The sequence below is a fragment of the Lepidochelys kempii genome, chromosome 7 (genome assembly GCF_965140265.1).
Source record: "Lepidochelys kempii isolate rLepKem1 chromosome 7, rLepKem1.hap2, whole genome shotgun sequence".
In the NCBI taxonomy this organism is placed as follows: Eukaryota; Metazoa; Chordata; order Testudines; family Cheloniidae; genus Lepidochelys; species Lepidochelys kempii.
Genome location: NC_133262.1, coordinates 10,195,661 through 10,215,464, shown reverse-complemented (window position 1 = coordinate 10,215,464; position 19,804 = coordinate 10,195,661). Strand labels below are relative to the sequence as shown.

Here is a 19,804-nt window from a genome sequence, read left to right as displayed (position 1 = left end):
GTAAGATGTTGTATTACTTAGGAGGGGGAAAAAAACAACCAACAACAACAACCTGATAGGTTTTAAATTTTAAGCTTTATCTTGCCCTTAAATCTGAAACATCATTGTTCAAATAACTGAGAACAAGGTAAACCAACAACATCAAAAAGGTCGGCTTCTGTGATTTCTCAAGGGCTTGTTATTTTGTACTTTCCAATTCTATTTGATGTCTTGACAAAACAAGATGACACAAGGGAGAATACATTAAATTTTGATGTTCATCTAACCTGTTACAGTGCTGGCAGCTTAATTTCTTTTACTTTTTACTGAAGATGGCTTTTTGCACAATTATTCTAATTGCCAAGCCACTTTATGAAAAGGTTTCTTTACGGGCTTCCCATTTGCCTTGATTTTGCTAGGCATTTTTTTGAACGTGTTTTGACCTTTAACACACACAGAGCTTGCTGGTTGGAGTGTGTCTTCATTAGAAGTAAATCAGTGAATGGCAAGATTGTCAAAGAAGCAACTGATGTTTTCTCATTAGAATCTAATTTGCACCGTTATGCTTAGCTGTGATGTACAGATGAAGGTGTCTGTGATAAGTGTGAAAAGCTGCCCATTTTAAGCAAATAAAGTTTACAAGTATTTTAAAGGCTATAATTCCGAACAAAGTAGCAACACCTAAAAGAGTGCTTAAGTAGAACAGAAGTTAAGTTTGTCATAGCATCATTTGACTCTTTTGTATTACATTTAAGTAGATTGGTTTAACAAGCTGAGTATATTTTTTAAATTGCTTATTAATATTTAAACTGACCAGTACAGGTCTCCTCTAATGCCCAAAATTAGAAGAACGGATAGTTTCGTGTTTAACTCTTTAAGGAAAGAATAGATTTAAAGTGAAGAGACATAACCATTCAAAATAATTCTGGTTCTTTTTTGCAGGGGGAAGGGGAGTTTTGTTTTTTTTATTTAAACATGCAATGGTGAAGAAAATGCCTCCCTATGTATTTTTTTTTTAATTTCACATAAAGTTCTTGACATATTAAATGCTGCTGATTCAATCACAGTTTATTATTTAATTAAGTGCCCCTTAATTTATTAATGAATTAATACACAAATGTAAGGAACCCAATATATTGCTCAGTGCATTAAAGATGAGGTTTCAAAGGTTTTGATGGGTTTGGGGATATTTTGGTGGTATGGGTTTTGGGAGGGGCGGGTATTGGGTTTTGTCATAATGTTGTTGATCCAACTCTTCCTCTGGAGGAAAGTACTAAATATTTGCCATACTTTGTATTGATTCATTATAAAATGGCATCACTAGTTTGAATAGTACATTTAGGTTATAATTTTTCCTCTCATGTGGGTGGAGCAGAAAAAAAAGAAACTTTTTTAATGTAAAAAAATTGTGAGGTTGAAAAGATCATTCTGCTTATTCAGTGACTGTTTGTGTGCATTCCACTTTCATCTGTATTTGAGAAATGTTACGAGTAGAAAGGATTTAATTTATGTAAACTTTATATTTTTATGCAAATTAAATGGCTATTTATTATAGCTGAAACAATTATCCTAGCACTTAGTAGGGACCTGGTATGCATGAGAAGTGGTAGATAAGATCAAATTAAGTTCTTCTAATGTCCCATTCTGTGTTTAAAAAGATGAAATTTTACCAGTTTTGTTTTGACTAGAGAAGAATACAGAAGACTTCATAGAGTAGATATTCTGAAATCTTGCAGGATTCCAAGAGAGCCGAGATTACTGCGTTACATAAATCAAAGGAATATCGCTCCTCTTGATAAAATGTAATAAACTAAATGATAAAAATAAAATGTTAATTGAATTTTAAAGAGGGTTCCCCCCCCTCTTTTTTAATAGGGGGTTATATTGTTGCAGCGTACTGTTATGCTAATGACTAACTATTTAGCTGATTTTACATTAATATAATAAACATTACCTGTCTTAATGTGTTATATGGTATTGTGGCAAAATAGTTGTCTAAAAGTGAAATTCAATTTTTCATAATGATACAGAATGATAGTTTCTGCATGAATAGTTCAAGCAGTTTAGCTTTGTTGTTGTTGTTGTTTTGATGATTGAAATATTATGTCAGAAATATTTGACGCTCCCAGGATGAATATGGGTACTGTGTTCAGTCCTTTATTATTTTATAAGCATCAGATACAGACTGCGGCATTATGCTTTTCTGTTTCCAATACATCAGTGGTCTGTCTTCTCTTGTGATGTCACCACAGTTATTTTTTTATGTTGCTTCACTTGAAGGTTTCTGTATTTTGTATATTTCACATTTTAGTCTTACGATAGGCAGTCAGGTTAATGGTTATTTATTTACAGCTCTATTTTTCATGTAGTCCACTATTTTTAATTACTGCTCTATCCTTCATTCTTTTTACGCGTTCAGTTATATTTTTGCTCCATTTAACTTTTGGCAACAAAGCCTTCATCCAAAGGAACACTGTCTTGAAATCCAGATACTTGGCATGGTAACTTGATTTGTGCCAAATTTTAACACGCTGTCACAAGGGATGAGGGTTTTGCTGACAAAGATTTTAGTTTGGGGGGCTTTTTAACCTAAAGAAATCATCCACCTCTTAAATGTATTGTGATAGTTAACAGTAGTACAGCCAGCTCCAATAATGAGATATGTGCAAATTGCATTCTATGCTGGTTTATTCTGTATACAAGTTTGAACTAGGTAAAAATATTTGGTTAGTATTTAATTATGTTAACATAAGTGAAAAGGGAAAAATAGATTATAATCATTTTCTTCCTCTTAACTCTATCCTATTTAGATAGAACAGTGCCAAATGCGTCATCGGTGTAACTCCATTGTTACATTGAGGATGAACTTGGCCCAAGTTCTTTAAGTTTTTCTTTTCTTTTTCTTGGTAAGCATCCTATAACATGGTATATTTGCAGGGCTGAGGAGATGGCCCAGAATGGAAAGGATTGTTGTGGAATCCCGAGAAATAGCAAACAGAGCCTTGAGAGAAATAATAAAGAGTCTGAAAGCAATTGTTAGTATTAAAGACATTTTTTGCCGTTGATGATATTAGGATGTCAGCAGGTCTATACTAGTAGAGTTCCAAAAGCCAAAATGCAGCTGTATTTTTACCTCTACTGCCAGATTTACATGCAGCTGGGTGTCTCCCAAACCCTATTGTTATCGGTCAACAATTCAGCATAAAGTCTATTAAATATACCAACAACAACAACAATACTATGTCTTTCTGAAAATAGAAATAAACAACTAATTAAGGGTGATTTCTATTGTTCTTGGTAAGTTACCATTCTCTATATGTATCTGCCAGTAGTTTAATTTGAACTTCAACTCCCCGAAGGCAGTAAGACAGAATTATTTTAGTTCTTCATAAACTGCCTTCTGTGATTCATTGTTAACTCATAAAACACACTCATTTTCATGTGCTTAAACAGGTAAGCCATTTTCAATGTAGGTTTATAATTATAATTGTTTTTGTTTTTGGCAACACATTTAAATTCACCTTTGAGAGCGAGAAATCTCAAATTAACTTACAACCCCCAGTTCAGGTTTGACTTACTGTCACACAAAATATCAGAAATAAATATTTTTCTCTGAAGTAATGTAAAGTATATTGTACAGGATCTTAAAATAAAATTTAATTTTGACTGAATACACTCAAAAAGGGATCTATAAATATTAGAGAGCTGTAGTTAAGAACTTACATGACTGTTTTAAATACTATTGATTTAAACCACTGGCTAGATTTTATGAATCAAAGTGTAATTTCCAAGCTTTGGCTATATTTCTCAACTCTAAAGCACTCTCTCTTGTGTGCCTTTAGCAGCTTTCCAGACATTCAACACGGGATTAAATGATAGTAGTTACAATGATCAATAGGTTAAGACCGGTACAATCACTCTTACCGCTAATGACCTCAGTAGTAATGGGTAATAAAGTGTGGGCTATAATAGGCTGTTGCTGGTGCTGCATGCCCTTTGATTCCTAGTATTACTAGGGACTAGCTACATGAACAAGTTGGATGTTGGGAGTTAAGGGAGTGGATATATAGGCCATAATTCTTAACTATTTAAAGTCCTTAAACAGTGCTCTTTTTTTTTCTTTGACACAATAGTTTCTGGTCCATTTGAATATGTTTGTTAAAGGTTTCCATAAATTATTTTCATGATATGCTGGAGCAGAAACTTTGGGTAAATCTAACTTTTATTACATTTATAAATTAAAAGCTGAGCCCTCTTTTGCAGTACAGAGCTAGCTGGTGTGACAACGTGGTTTCAGATGATAAAAGTAAGTTGAGCTCATCAGCATGCTCCTGCTGTCTGAAAGATGCCATATATGTGTTTTCTGCTACCTGTAAAACATTTCTGTTTTAGCAAAGTGTTAACAGTTTCTGTTTAGAAATTCTTTGTTGGAAGGGACACAAACACTTTTCAAATGTAGGGGCAAATATTGCCCTTAGACCCATGTGCACAACTCCCATGGAAGTCGGTGGGAGTTGTCCATCCATAACCAAGGGCAGAATAATGTGGCCCTTAGTATTAATCACTGATCTGTAGGGTTTACAGCACCCCACCCTGTTCCTGTCTGTGTCCCTGGTTGTTGTCAGAAATCTGATTGAAGAGTATTTGTATTGTATATCTTCCAAGAATAGCACAGAAAACATACTTAAACATGCTTCCTTCTCTGTTTACTCAGTTGTACTTCAATAAAAGATAGTGTAAACCTCAAGGAAAAGTAAACTTCTTTTGGGATGGAGTAACAAAGACAAATAAAGCTTAAAGGCTAGTATGGTGACTACCGAATATAAGTAAGAAATTTCTACTTCGAAAAAGTTATTTTAAAAGTCACGTGGATTAGGCTGCTCAGAATTAATGAGTTTACCAACAGATGACTGAGGCTTCTCGGGGTCTGTCTCAATTGGTATGGCACTTCTGCAGTGCTGTTGCTGTCCTGTATGTTCACTATAGAAATACACATACAGCTAAATCCTGGTCCCAGCCCATTGAGGGTTTCACCGTTGGCTTCAATGGAAACAGGATCTGTCCCGTAACTAAATATTTATTTTCTGAGTGATCAGATGTGACGGTCTGTTGTATATTATGGTGGATTGTCCAGATGTACACTTCTACCCAGATATAACACTGTCCTCGGGAGCCAAAAAATCTTACCGCGTTATAGGTGAAACCGCCTTATATCGAACTTGCTTTGATCCACCGGAGCGCGCAGCCCTGCCCTCCTCCCCCCCCGGAACGCTGCTTTACCGCGTTATATCTAAATTCGTGTTGTATCGGGTCGCGTTATATCAGGGTAGAGGTGTATACCGTAGTGCACCTTCAGAAGCACTCGGCAGTACAGAGAACTCCTGGGTGACATTCCAGTGCTGTGTTAATGAGCTATCAAAAGTGCGTAACCATTTCTTGGACTTTTTCAAACAAATGTCTTAAAAGCAGTTCGTGGGGCTTGCACATAACATATACACAACAGCACTGGAGGATGTGCACTGTACGTGAATCTGACCTTCAGGAACCATTTTTAGTTCATCAAAATTAGTGATGCTGAGAAATCAGGACATCAGTGCATAATGACTGTGAAATTAGGAATGAGAGCTTGCTATGCAAATGGCAGGACAAATCATGTGAAAAAGTCAAGATAAACTGCATATTAAGACATTATGTTACATAAAATTAATACTGCATTTCTCTCTTGCTTACTACTACTCTGAAAGATTTTTTTAAAATTCTTTTATCTTCTGATCAGCTATTGTCTGCTGATTTTTAAAAAGTGGTGCGCAGAGAAAGTGCAAAACATGTTATTACCTTTTATTGTAATACATGAGATGACAAGAGATCCTTTTTAACAAAGTATATCCTTTACTGCTTTTAGTTCTGTGCTGTCACATATTTGATTTGAAACTTAAGAAAAGTAAGGTGCTTAAATATTACTGTTAAAAGTCATATGGGTTTTGTCTTTTTGCTCTATTGTTGTTTTCTCTTTCTATTTTTTTCTTTTTTTATTATTTCTTGTGAAATAGTCTTCTTGCATTACTGGGACTGACAAAATGGTTCTCATGTAGTCTGCAAATTAAATACAAGTGCAGTGATTATTTTGAATAGCTAAATTACATTCTAGAAAGCTTGCAGAATTCATAGCATTGTCATTAGATATCCGCTTGAATACAATTTGTGTAACCTTGGCCAAGACAGCCTGTCATTTTAATGTCAGTGTTTTATCTGAACAAGACATCATCCTTTCAGATACAGTGTACAGGTTCCTTGCAGAGATGCCCGTGCAGAAACGTGTTAACAGTTGCAAATATGAAATGCTATCAAGTTCATCACTGTAGCTGTTTGTCACTGAAATGTCATAGAAAGCGGCTTTTAATGGTATCTCACGTAATATGAAAGAATTGAAGACATCTGTATGCTGGGTGAATATGGAACGGTAAAGACATTGTAGTAGGGTCTTTCTGTTAAAATTGCATAGGAACATAGGTTCTGTTAGTCACATCCCTGAGCTTTCATTCATTTTCTTAAAATCATTGTCTTACGAGGGTCTGGATCCCATCAGTGTGGGACACCAGATTGTTTTTTTTGTGTCTGTTTTTTTGAGTTGACTGTTTCTTCTAAAAATAAATCTATCTTGACAGCTTATACTGTATTCATATATTGAAATAATTTTCATTTCAATAATGTTTTGGAGAAAGAAGATGTAGCTGGGAGAAAATAAAATCAGTGCTTTCATGTTTACTCCATTGGACTCTAAAAGCTCTTGCGCTTTTTGTTACTTTGACACGACAGAGGATGAGAAGTAAGCAATACAGCAGAAAACAGGATGGTTTCTGAACCAGTTCCGTAGACATAGCAATGGACAAATAATTATCAAGATAACAAATAAATGCTTAATATTAAAAAGTAGAATAAACTGTAGTAGAACTCTTTACAAAGTGTTCTGGCTTCTTATGCCCACTGTGTTAATGTTCTAGGTTCCAGTGTCAGTGGCTATGATGACACCTCAAGTTATCACTCCCCAACAAATGCAGCAGATCCTCCAGCAACAAGTGCTAACTCCCCAGCAACTCCAGGTCCTGCTCCAGCAGCAGCAGGCACTCATGCTTCAACAGGTAATTGTTTCTTTTACAGCTGGTAAGATGGCTATTATAGGTGTGCTAATGTCCTTCAATATTCCTGGGGAGAAAGCTGCCTATATACTGCAGCAGGTTTCAGAGTAGCAGCCGTGTTAGTCTGTATTCGCAAAAAGAACGGGAGGACTTGTGGCACCTTAGAGACTAACCAATTTATTTGAGCATGAGCTTTCGTGAGCTACAGCTCACTTCATCGGATGCATTCAGTGGAAAATACAGTGAGGAGATTTATATGCGCACAGAACATGAATAGTAGATGTATCTGGGGTGAGCTAATTGCTCTTTTGTATTTAAAGCTAGCTATTGCTATTGAAAACGTAAGTGTAGGGACTAAAGCTAACAGCTTTTCCCAAATAGCTACATAACGATGTACGTTTAAGAAACAAGAATCCTACAGATGCCGCCATTGCTTACACCTGCATTCTCCTTGGCACATCACTTCCTTCTGACTAGTTGGAATAAACAAAGACTACAGTAGAGAGGTGTTTTCCGTTCTAAAGCTTATTAAACCCATATGGCACAATAGGGACTGTCAAAACCATGTCAGCAGAAACGTAGCATATTTGCAAGCCTTAACCCTTGAATTTCAACAAACGAATGTATTGTGGAGTATTAGTTTTCCTGGTACCCCATTTCAACATGTGAGCCTGTGTCAGTTAAAAGTTTGCAGCAAATGAAGTATGGTTTTAAAGTTTACTTATCTTAATGTGCTGTACAACATTAATTCATTAATTCCATGATGACTTTAAAGGCCACTACAAGCTAACCTTGTGTAGTCTTTCCTCACTGTCACTCTGTCACTCACTCATTCACTGAGTGGATGTCTAAACTGCGTACATCTACTATCCATCTGGGAAGTGGGGAGTGGAAGGGGTATTATCTGTGATGTCTGTGTATGTATTGAACAAAACTTAATACAGTCAAACCCTATCATTTAGAAAGCATGTATATGTTTCACAACAGAAATTTACCAGCCTCTCTCAGCAAGGGCATTTTGGCTTTGTTGTTACAATCAAAGGTCATTCCTTGCCTTAGTTTAATTAGTTTGTGTAGAAAATGGTATGTTTTTCATCAGTTCATTTTGGAGATTACTTTTCAAACGATAATGCCAAGAATAGTCAGTGTGCACTGAATTTATTGTCGAGTTTCAAACTAAAGGTCAGACCATTACAGATAAAAGGATGCTATTTTTCAAATCACCGTTTGTGTGTTACACCAAAAGGGACACTGAATTGTCCCTCCACTTTGTTACTTACCGTGTTTCCTCTTCTTTATAGCAGCAGCTTCAAGAGTTTTATAAGAAACAACAGGAACAGTTGCAGCTTCAACTTTTACAGCAACAACATGCTGGAAAACAGCCTAAAGAGGTACAGACAATACCCATTTTACTTTCAAACCACAGATCCCAGGAGACTGCCTAGTAGCTATTAAACTGTCATTCATCTTATAAATGATTACACAAGTGAGCTGACTCTATCAGGTCTCAGCTTTCAGCTTTAGAGTTATTGTCCTGTTTTCTCTTTTATTTTCTTGTGCTTTCTATTTGCTTGCTGCCACATATTTTATACACAACATCACACCTTGCTGTTTGGTGTGAGTATTGGAACAAGTATCTTGACTAGTGTCTTAGGAGAGTGGTTTTTGGAAGTGAGTTATTTTACACTGGGTGAAAATAAGGATGCAGTAGTCAAGATGCTGTGCTCTCAAAGCAGGGAAATACTTCAAGAGGTTTTGAGTGCAGGTTCCCTGTATCAAGGCAGAGGCATAGATTACACATTTGTCATAGTTGTAACTTAGAACAAGAACTGCATTTAAGGAACATTTGTTGTGACACAGATCAACAAAATCTGAGATGCAAAGATAAGACTGAAGGGCCATCCTCAACTCCTCACATTGTGCCTAGCTATTACAGCACGCGTGATATGTATAATAGCAGGAGACATCGATCTGTTGTCACTGCAATACATAGACAGAATGGGCCAAGTTAGGGCCAAAAGTATCTGTCTGAACTTTGAATACACTTGCTTTTCTAAACGTTTATCACAATCATAACTTGCATAGTTTATAGTGATATTGTTGTTGTTTAAAGTTTAAGAAACCAAAATTCCTCCTTGAAGTGACATGAGAAACTATGTAAATCCATGTTCAGGGACCTGAACATTAGTTAGTCTGTGGCCTCAGTGTCTGACTGGACTCCTCTTAGTAAGCTGCTTCTTGGCACAAGATGCTGTGTAATGCCTTCCATAGCGGTGATGCATTTCTGTCGTGGGGCAGGCACGCAGCACGAAGTACTCAAAATAAAAACGGCCCAACCAATTTTCTTTTCTTTTCAAATTTGGCGAGTTGTGCCGTCCATGCCACATTTCAACCCAGTGTGAATTTTTACAGTTGAGCTATAAACCACTGAAAATAGGGGGTTTATAGTGGAAACGCTGACACAACCGTAACTACAATGTGCGGACGGGCACCACTATAATAAAAAGGGAACAGATTAAAATGTGTCTAAAATGTAAATCTAAAGGACTAACAGTAATTAAAATGGAAATGGCACAGGGAGGGAAGGCATGTAATTGTGAGATATCAGTGTGCAGAATGCTCTCAGCTTTGTTTTGCTGGCTGTTTTTCTAATTCAGTAGGGCTTACTCATCAGTGGCAGTTCAATGTGCGTTAATGACTCTGGGATGCAGGCATCACTCTGGACAAAGAAATGATTATTGTGCGGTCAAAAGAAGTTCAAAGACAAGAAGGGAATTTCAGTTTTTTCCTTAGAGATCCACATTCAAGAGCATATAAATTAAGCCAAATGTTAAAAACCACAGTCTGAAAGCTGACTTCAAAGTCACAACTCTCTAATTAATGAACTGCAAGCTTCAGTTTGGACAAGTCGTGGTTTGATGCGCCCATAAATCAACATGACAGGTCTGTTTCACAGTCTCAGACAGTGCTTGTCATTGAGTCACATCAGATGTAAACACAGCAGAAAAAAGAGGGAATATGAAGGAGGTGCAATTGATCAACAGAATTGGTAAAAACCCACTTTTGAAGCACATTATGCATGATCACAGGAAATGGCTATAGCCTCAAGAGGCTTTCTCCTTCTGCTGTTGCTTTTTTGAATCAGATTTCTAACAGCCTTCAAAAGGGAGAATAAGAATTATGGAGCTTCTCCCCTGTGGCTGGCAGGCAATAACCCCCTGTTGTTATTTTGTGCTTCTTTCTTTTCAAAGGCATCAAAATTTAGTTTTTTAAAGATCTTTAACTCTATATTTGAAGACAAACAATAAAGGGCTGCCACTGTCATTCTTATCAGTTACCAGGGATTGTATTTTTTCTTTCTGTTGCCACTTCTTATTAACCTCTTATTTGGTCTATTAGACATAGTTTTGAATGCAAGCCTGCATGCTGGGAGAACATGAAAGTTCAGATGAGCTCAGAGGGCAGATAAAGAAATTTGAAGGGGAAAGTTACCCAGCAGAATGAACGATAAAAGTTAACTCTTCTAAATTGCTGTTGTCAGACAGGAGAGCATCTCCGACACAAAGATGATGGCTTGGAGTTGAAAGAAAAAACAGACTTTGTGTTAAAAGGCAAGAAGGGATGTTAGACAATGCGATGGCATTTTAATATCTAACACACTGATTTACTGTGGTCACACTTCTGATATTGCACTATCTAGAGTTACAATAAGAAAAGACTCCTTCCTGTTTTAAGAAGAATATTATAATATAATAGACGTAGGAGAATAAGGGTCCAAGACTTGCTTTTACTACTTTTTCTTTTTTTTCCCCCGATGATGTTGGTTAGAGGCCTGTTTCAACAATGCATTTCATCCCACAGGTTTTTTAGCCCCATTTTCCTGAGCTAAAGAGGGTGTTCTTACTAAATTAGCATGCAGTTGGTGGTCCTATTTTGTGATAAAAATGACAGTCACATGCTAGCAGTTTTGTGATCTGGACTGGTGGTTATGATTTTAACATGGTTTGAACTTGGACATTGACAGATGGAACAAGCGTATTAATGTACTCTATCCCCCAGTCATTAGTGGCTCATAATATTGTACCATCAGTTTACAAAAAAACCCAGCCACCACCACCAAAACTCTGTTAGTCAGAGAGATTTGACCTATAACCAGGACAATACACAGGACTTCTGCAACCTTTTCTTTTACATTATATTAAGGGGAATTTACAGCTTGATGCATAGCAAGTTCTGCTCACAATTCCCATTAGTGATTGCAAGAGCTCTTTCTGTAAGTCACTGCAATCTTCTTTTTTTTTTTAAAGCTCTAGCTCATCTAGTCTACAAAACTGATTCCCTGATACCTGACAGAACTGACTTTGAGAAGCAGCGGACAGAATTAATTTTTAAATAAAGGTAGCAGAAGAATCCCATTTTGTGTGTTCAAGTTGGGCTAAGAGGATTGTTTTAAAAAGGCCGTTTGTCCTCCAGCAGTTTTGACAGTTTATGTTAGGCGGTAGGGAGTAACCTAAGAAAGGAAAACAGACCTTTGACAGAAGCTTATGGGAGGGGATCAAAAATGCAAGTTTTATCAGGATATTTCAGCATTTTAACACTGACTACTGACCTGACAACAGGACTGCACTGAGACCTTTTTTGTATGCATTCAATTGTGAGAAGTAAACAAACTGACTTGTATCCTGTGTTTGGTAACTGGGTGGGGAGCACAGTTTGGCAACGTGTGTTGCTGTTAAATTCTTTCTTGGACAATGGGCCTTGTATACTTTTATATCCTGGCTTTTCAAATGTAGAGAGCTTTCATGAGCTTTTCTTAGGGATAGCTGAGAAGAGAACCAAACAAGCATCAGTCAATTTATATAAATAAAGTGTTGTAAAATCTTAATTTACATTAAGATGGCAAGTAACCATGTCCATACCAGGGAGTATTTTAATTCCGTTTTTTTTAATATGATCGCATTCATAATTTTTTATTATGAGAATATCTGAAGAGCCAAAAATTATTCAAACATGAACATCACTATCATTGTGGTTTACATTAATCTGATCACTTGCAAAATGGGAAAAACAATTGGATCATTTTGAGCATGCTGTTTTACAAATGAAAATGCTGGCTCTTAGTTTTAATTTATTTAAATTTTTGTTGTCGGTACTGTAGATTTTGTTTTTCAGAATGGAACTCAATTAACTTTCTCAGTGGTATGGGGGTAGGCCTGAAATTGGATGCTAATATGAGATTGGTTAGGTTTTTGCTATAAAATAAGGCATTTGGGGATTAGAACAAAAATAGCTTCCATTGCTCTTAACTTTCTCCAATAGTCCTTTTTGAAAATCAAGCTTCTATCAAGTTGAGCGTGACTGGGTCTATTCTCTCATCGTTGCACTGATGCCTCTCCCATGATCCGAATGGAGCATTCCATATGTGAATGGGGTGAATTGATTCCTTACATTTTTTCAGGGACTTTTTAAAATGTGGGGCCAGCTCCTCAGTTGGTGTAAACCAGTGTCGCTCCAGTGCCTTCAGTGGATTTCACTGTTGCCCACAAGCTGAGGATCTGACCCAGGATCTTTAAAGGGATTGTAAGGCATTAAAATGAAAAAAGGTGATGATTGGACACTTCGTAAGAGTGTCTGGGCCTGCAGTTTTGTAAGAGTTAATTTTCTTTCCGTAATTGTTAGCTATAATGGGGATAAGACCTCCACCTTGATATGATTCCTAGCAGATTAGGGATATTAGATAATTTCCTTCTATTTATTGTACTGCTGCACTGTATTATCTTTCTATCACTCAGATAATTACTAAGGAAATCTACATAAATTGTTTTTGGCTAGCACAAGGAACTGCTAAACACTGGCATGATGTATTGATGTTTTACACAACAAAAGTTTTCCTCCTGTCATTGTACAATAAATAAAAAGATATGTATCAAAATGCAAAGCCTTTCATGGTTTTTTAAGAACAAAGCAAATAAAATACAAGATGAGCATGGAAACAAAACCTAGAGGATTCCTTAAACTGAAGCAAAATTAAGGACTCTGAAGCCCGGAGTACAGTACTTATTAAACACTCACATTCAAGTAAGATGTTGTTTGCTAAATTATGAATGTATGTAATTAAAATCTAGTGGCTGTTTCTATGAAAGATTTACAATGTTATTTCATCGTTTGTCATGGCTAATTAACAATATTAGATGAAGTTTTTCTTCTTCAAAGGTCTGATTTTTTCTCATTTATTTATGTCAGAAGTGATAAACAGAGTAGTTAAAAGCTTCTCTGGGCGCAATAGTGAGAAAAGCAACATGTTCTTTTACACCTCAGAGGTTCAAGGTTCAAATCCCCGTGGAGTACAGCAACTCTGTCTTCTTTATAGTGAGAATAATTAAAAATTTCAAAGTGCAGAAAGTAAAAGTCTTAAATATAGCATGGAACAATTCAATATACAGGAGAAAGTACTGTAACTTGATTAATGAATAAGAGAGAGCAAGTATAGAAAATGCAATAAATTAACCCAATCATTTGCCTTAATAGTTGAGACAATCCTTGCATGCGTAAATGGAGCATGGCACAGGATTATTTTTCATTCCTCTTAAGTATGATATGACCTTGCAGTGTGATTTTCCATTTATATTCACGCTGTTCATCCTGAAGCATCACCAAGTACTTTAGACTACACACGGGTTGCTTTATTCACCACCAAAGTGCGACCACTTCAGGGGTGAAACTTCTGTAGTGCAATATAGCACAACTTAGACCAAGAAATGCCAAATAAATATTTCAGGTGAAGTGCAGGGGGAGTTTTGGTAGGAAGAATGGAATTGCCCAGTGTGGACTTGGGCCACATCTTGTGGTTAACACTACTACTGAAATTATGACTTGGGATCTTGAATGAGAAGTGGTCAGGGTCTCCATTTAATATCCTTTCTTGGTGATGACTATAATCAAATGAAGTGTTTTGAAACCGGGAGCCATTTAAATACCTTGTATAAATACTTAGTTCTGGAATGACAAATGTGCCTTTTTTTTTCCCCCCCTTTCAGCCACAGCAACAGCAAGTGGCTACACAGCAGTTGGCCTTTCAGCAGCAGCTCTTACAGATGCAACAACTGCAGCAGCAGCATCTCTTGTCTTTGCAGCGCCAAGGTCTGCTAACAATCCAGCCTGGCCAAGCTGCTCTCCCTTTGCAGCCTCTTGCTCAAGGTACGTGTGCGGTCTGGGAACCGCCAGCTGTAAACCTCCATCTTGGGGTGTTAGAGAAGACAGCAACTATATCTAAAATGAACTGACGGGCAGGTTGCTCATTAGAAGGTTTGTAGCTGTTCTTGGGAAGCACAACGCTGAAGTGTTGGATTGCTCTAGTTAGAGATGGGCAGACAGTATGGAGTCTGGGTTGAGTTTGCATGAGTGTCCAGAAGGCTGGACTTGAACCTCCTGGGTCTACAAATCCAGATTTGTTCAGAATAGGCCTTGCTAGAAAGATTGCTGGCACTTTGGTCATGGCTAGGAATAGCTGGAGAACAGCCTCTGGAATGTTATTTCGGCACTTCAGGTCCTTCCTGACAGGAAATCAGACATGGGAAACTCAGACCCAAACATTGCCGATCGCTGGGAGTTTGATTCCCTTTTATCTCTAGATCTGAGCAAAGGTGGGAATGTTTGGGATTTTTCCATGCCTGTTTTACTCATCCTCGATTCCACTGTAAGTACACACACAGTGGGCCAGATCCTCCACTGGTATAAACTGGCATAGCTCCATTCTCCTCTCAAACTGAAGCAAATTGGGATTAACTCCATTGAAGTTAGTAGCGTTATGCTGTCATAAATTGAGAATCAGACCCCTTGCATCTTTCCACAGTCACATACTCTGCAGTAAATTAGTACTCCTCTGAAGTACTTAGGTTATTAAAGATTTCTTTAAATGTGTCAATAGGTCCTTTTTATTTAGCAGTGCTTTTGAGAACGGTTAAAAATATATGGTTTATTCTTCCTCTACTTCATTTTCACTGGGTTAATCTGTGTTACAAGCCTTAAGACACTGAGACCAGCCTCAGCCCAGGCTGTTCTCATTAAGAAGGCAGATTGTTCGAAGTTGACATGGCTTGAGGAGGAGCAGGTCTTTAAAATATAATGCTGGTATTTCTGAAGACTCTCCTCTTCCCTTCTCCCATCCCCTCCCCCACAAAAAAAATGTGTGCTAAATTTAAAGAGTCACCTTAGCCTCTCAAGTCAGCTCAGGTTGAATGATTTGGTTTCTTCAAAGCTGTTAGCCTCAAGGCTCCTACCAGTTGCTAAACCCTGTAGTGCATTTATATTCAGATACACTCAATTAAACCGAGGGAAGAAGTTATACTTCCTTGTCTCCCCATTCCCCCCCCAATATACATATTGCTGCCAGAGGGAGGGTGATATAGCCAGCAATTCTCTCCTCAGTGGACGTAGGGAGATACCTAGTGTGTTGGAATCCTCCTTGGCCAGATTGGGCCACATGTTTACTTCCATCCTTTTCCTAACTTCAGTTTGAAGAAATTAAATTCTGCATATGTCATTTATGCCTTGGCTGCCTGAATAATGGAGGTCTGATGTTGGACTTGCCATGCATGCGAATCTTCCGTTGATTTCAGTGGAGGCAGTGTCTGTGAAGGCTGCAGGATTGGGCCTTAGATATTTACTCCTCCTCTAGCGCATCTTTGTCAATGGGGTGGGGGGCAATAGTACGGAACTAATCCAGAAAAAAGGCATGTAGGCTATGCCATTTGTACTTGCAAAATGTTACAACGTGCATTAATTACACCTTCAGATTTATTGTTGGAAACATCGCAAGCTGTTCCAACACACCCACTGGACTCAAGCTTCAACCTTTCTAATTTTTTCCCACAGCCTCTCTACTATTAAGTTTGCTCAGTAAGGTTCATTGTATAGTACATCAGTTAAGCTGTCCAAAAGAGGGCAATTGGGCAGTGACAAGACACGCTCATGTGTAATGTGAAAGAAATGAATGTGGTGATGCATGAAGTGTAATCTGTGCAGTAACACATCAGAGACACCAGTCGGTAATTCAGCAGTCATGGCATTGATTGATATGGTTAGCAGTGTAGTATAACTATTAGTCCCTACAACATTGGGAAGTAGCATATTTAAAACCTAAGGGGTGCCTAGCTGCATGCCAGAGTTCACATAAATATAAACAAAGGTGCTTCAGAGGTCTGATTCTAGTGGGGAAATGAACTATAGTGTTGGTATCATCTCTTGTGAAACTGGGACTCAGTTTAAAAGAAAAAAGTAACTTGAGAATTCAGGCAGGTTGGAATACAAGACTTTTTTTTTTTTCCATCAGAGAGAGAGATGATGGCTTAAAACTGATGTCATTATGAGGTTTAAATCAACTTTCTGCTTGCTTGAACATGGTCACCTGGGTATGGAGGTACAAGGACAAAAAGAGGTTGAGCAACTCAGTTTGTCTTTGAGCCAGTGATACCTGGGGTTGTGAAATTGAGTTCCATGAACAGTAATCTGTCAACTGTCCCCACAACATACATTTTTTAAACCTGTGCCTGCATTTTCTTTCATAATGAAAGGGACTAGTTGTCCTGAAAAATGCAATGATGAGCCAGAGTTATGGTTTAAAATAAATTAAAGCATTTATTACAAATTAAAAAAGTATCTCTAGTGCACCCTTTTCTTTTCAGAATATTTTGCCAGACTGGAACAAATACTGTAAAACACACACAAACCTCGAGTAAATGTAGACTTGTATTCATGACAAATTAAAGCATTTGCTACCTAGTCGTATTTTAGATGGCATATAGTAGTTGTAATATTAATAAACGTTCCCAAGGAGTGAACCACAGTTTATATGTAATTTTTGTTTTGGTTTTCAGAATTCATTCATTGTTTAAAACTACATTTTTGTTTCAGCACTTGCCTATTGTCTTATACAAAATAGCACATCCTCTAATGTTATATTTTTGTAATCGACGCAGTTTTTTGTACTTGGACACATCTATAATCTGGATTTTACATCTGTACACAGCCACAATTTTAAAATAAACCCAATGTTAGCAGTATTCTGAACTATTAAGGCTAGTTCTTCAAAATCAGGCTATAACATTAAACGAGCAAATCTCGCTTCAGATCACTGCTGGGTGCAAATAATAGGATGGAGGCATCTAGTTGTCTGATTGCTCTCACAAATTAGGCAGGTATACATTTAAATCCTGTTGTTTGCACTTGCAAAGTTGCAGACATAAATAATTGTGGCCACAGAGAGTTGCATGTGCAATTTTAGAGGCTTGATTTAAAACGTGGCCCTTAATATTAAAGTGCAATTATATAAGGGTAAATTACATCATTTATTATGTTAATAGGCATATTTGATTTGATTTGATTTTTAGCATTTGTTCATCATTTTGGAAGATGTGTTTAGGGGCACTGTATTTAAGAACCATTTAGATTGATGAGCAATAAGCATATCTTTCAGCTGTTAATTTAACAATTTAGTTAGGAATCATCTTTGGAATTATTGTTGAAGAGTTAAATTTTGCTTTCTAACCAAGTGATTTGGTCATTTAAAAGTAACTGGTATCACTTGTGTGTATATATATGATGTCACAATTACAATTCTGTTATCTAATCCTGTCTGACCTGAAACCCTGGCTCTTATTACCTACAATTCTATTACACAGCATTTGCTGCCTTCCACTTCCAAACTGACCGTTACCCTCATACACTGAAAGGTGACTATAATTCTCATTAATGTTAATATGAGTTATGCTTGTGTATTAAGTGTAGAACAAACCTACTGACTTTGGGGGAGGGGGTTATTACTATAACACTTAAAAGCTTTGTCTTCAAAAGAAGCATTAATACATCCAAAAATGATATAGATGAATTCTAAAATATTTTCCCAATTAAAAACCTATTACTTGTCTACAGATAGTGGAAAATAATAATAATAATCATCCGATGAAGTGAGCTGTAGCTCACAAAAGCTTATGCTCAAATAAATTGGTTAGTCTCTAAGGTGCCACAAGTACTCCTTTTCTTTTTGCATAATATAAATGGACTATTATTCTTTCTCTATTTGTTTATCCCTCCAAAATAAAAATTGGTGTCGTGGACTCATGTGGTCTCATATCAATATGTTATCAACAACAGACAAGCCTATCCACTGTTGTTGCAATTGAGTAAACAGTGGTGTAAGGGTCAGCCCTATTCACAGGTAATTGTTAGTGTGCAGACAGTCCTGTCAAGTATGTTAGCTAAAAATACATCCCACACTGTCACTTTGCAAGGTGTTTGAAAATAATCGCCCAGATGCAGCAAAACAGGACATAGTCTTGTGTAATGACCTTTCTCTTTCTTTAATTTGCCTCAGAGGTTTATTTTCAGGGGACAAGTAATAACTGAATATGTCTAATAACTAAATGCTCATTTGGGACAAAATCCATCAAAATATAATTGGCATTTGATATGTATGAAAGAAAAATGACTTGGCTTTAGAGCAATAGATGTGTCCTAAGACTGTGTGATCACCTAATGTATAAAATTGAAGCTTCTTTTATAATATATAGTAATTGCAGATACTTAAGCATTTTTGCATTTTTTGTAGTAAACCGTTAGCAGAGACCAACTGTTTTTGTTAATGCTACTCTCAGAAAGGCGGGGAAGGTTATTGGTCTGTCGTGCAATAATTTACTCCTCTTTGATATGCAAACGATCCACGGTGAATATAAAAAAATCCTATCAGACTCATTTCACAGTTCTTAACCACTTAGATTCTCTGGAGTCTATCGCCTCATTAGACCAGTGCTCTCCAAAGCTAGCATAATTAAAATCTTTAACAGTTTAGCAAAGTAAAGATGTTTGGCTGATCACGTTGAGATGATTATCTATCCATTGTATTCTAAATGACAAAAATAAATTAAATTTAGACCTTGGCATTTTTTATTATGTGTTTCAAATGAATATAATGCATACTGCCTCCCCCCTCCCAATACCGTAGGCTTGGTAGGATACATGCCTGTTTGAGCTGCTGCTGTGTATTCAGAAAATGGCAGATTTCCTTAGGATAGCTTCAGCGTTACAACACCCTGAAACAATGAACACTGGACCAAATACCCAGGAAGTCCTACTCTAAAGCAGACTTTTTTTTTTTTTTTAAACGTTCAGGATTTTATAGGTTTTAGATGTCTTTAAAAAGATGCCGTCACTTCGGCTTGTTCTATTCTCCCGTACCCTTCTGAACGAGCATTCTGTGATGTGAGAATGTGAGGTGTTAGATCATGCATTCTGAATAAAGATTATGTTTATAACATGATCAAAGTCTAGAGTCCAGGCTGTATTGGGCCACGTTACTACTCCCTGATGTATCACCAAGGGTGAATTTTATCCCACTGGTGTTGTGTAAAGTTATCTCACCTGGAATGCTGGTTGAACATTGTAAATAAGGCTGGTGTCCATTTTGAAGCTACTATGAAACAACATTTCTTGAAGCTTATTTTATGTTTTCATTTCACTTGTGAATGGCTCATTAGCATTGATCTAAGAAATGACAGTAATAATAGTGTTACTTTATAGAAAGTTATACAGTTTTTCAATAGACACATCCATCAATTAAGTGAGCAGTACTAGAAACCAAAATTAATGAGAGAGATAGGTGTGTTAATGAAATAATCATAGTATAATCAATTTGG

The 19,804-nt window shown here is 37.0% G+C and overlaps 1 protein-coding gene across 23 annotated transcripts in view; it reads left to right on the top strand.

Annotated features, from left to right (window-relative positions):
- Positions 1-19,804, top strand: part of FOXP1 (forkhead box P1) — a 493,539-nt gene that overhangs the window by 396,956 nt on the left and 76,779 nt on the right. For 18 of the 23 annotated variants that reach the window (XM_073351104.1, XM_073351110.1, XM_073351096.1 and 15 more), the window contains 4 exons: positions 6,981-7,118; positions 8,417-8,506; positions 14,153-14,312; positions 17,795-17,845. In XM_073351104.1, the coding sequence (XP_073207205.1) occupies positions 6,981-7,118; positions 8,417-8,506; positions 14,153-14,312; positions 17,795-17,845 (439 nt within the window). The remainder of the gene's footprint in view (positions 1-6,980; positions 7,119-8,416; positions 8,507-14,152; positions 14,313-17,794; positions 17,846-19,804) is intronic. The other 5 variants (XM_073351107.1, XM_073351106.1, XM_073351115.1 and 2 more) reach the window with 3 other exon arrangements.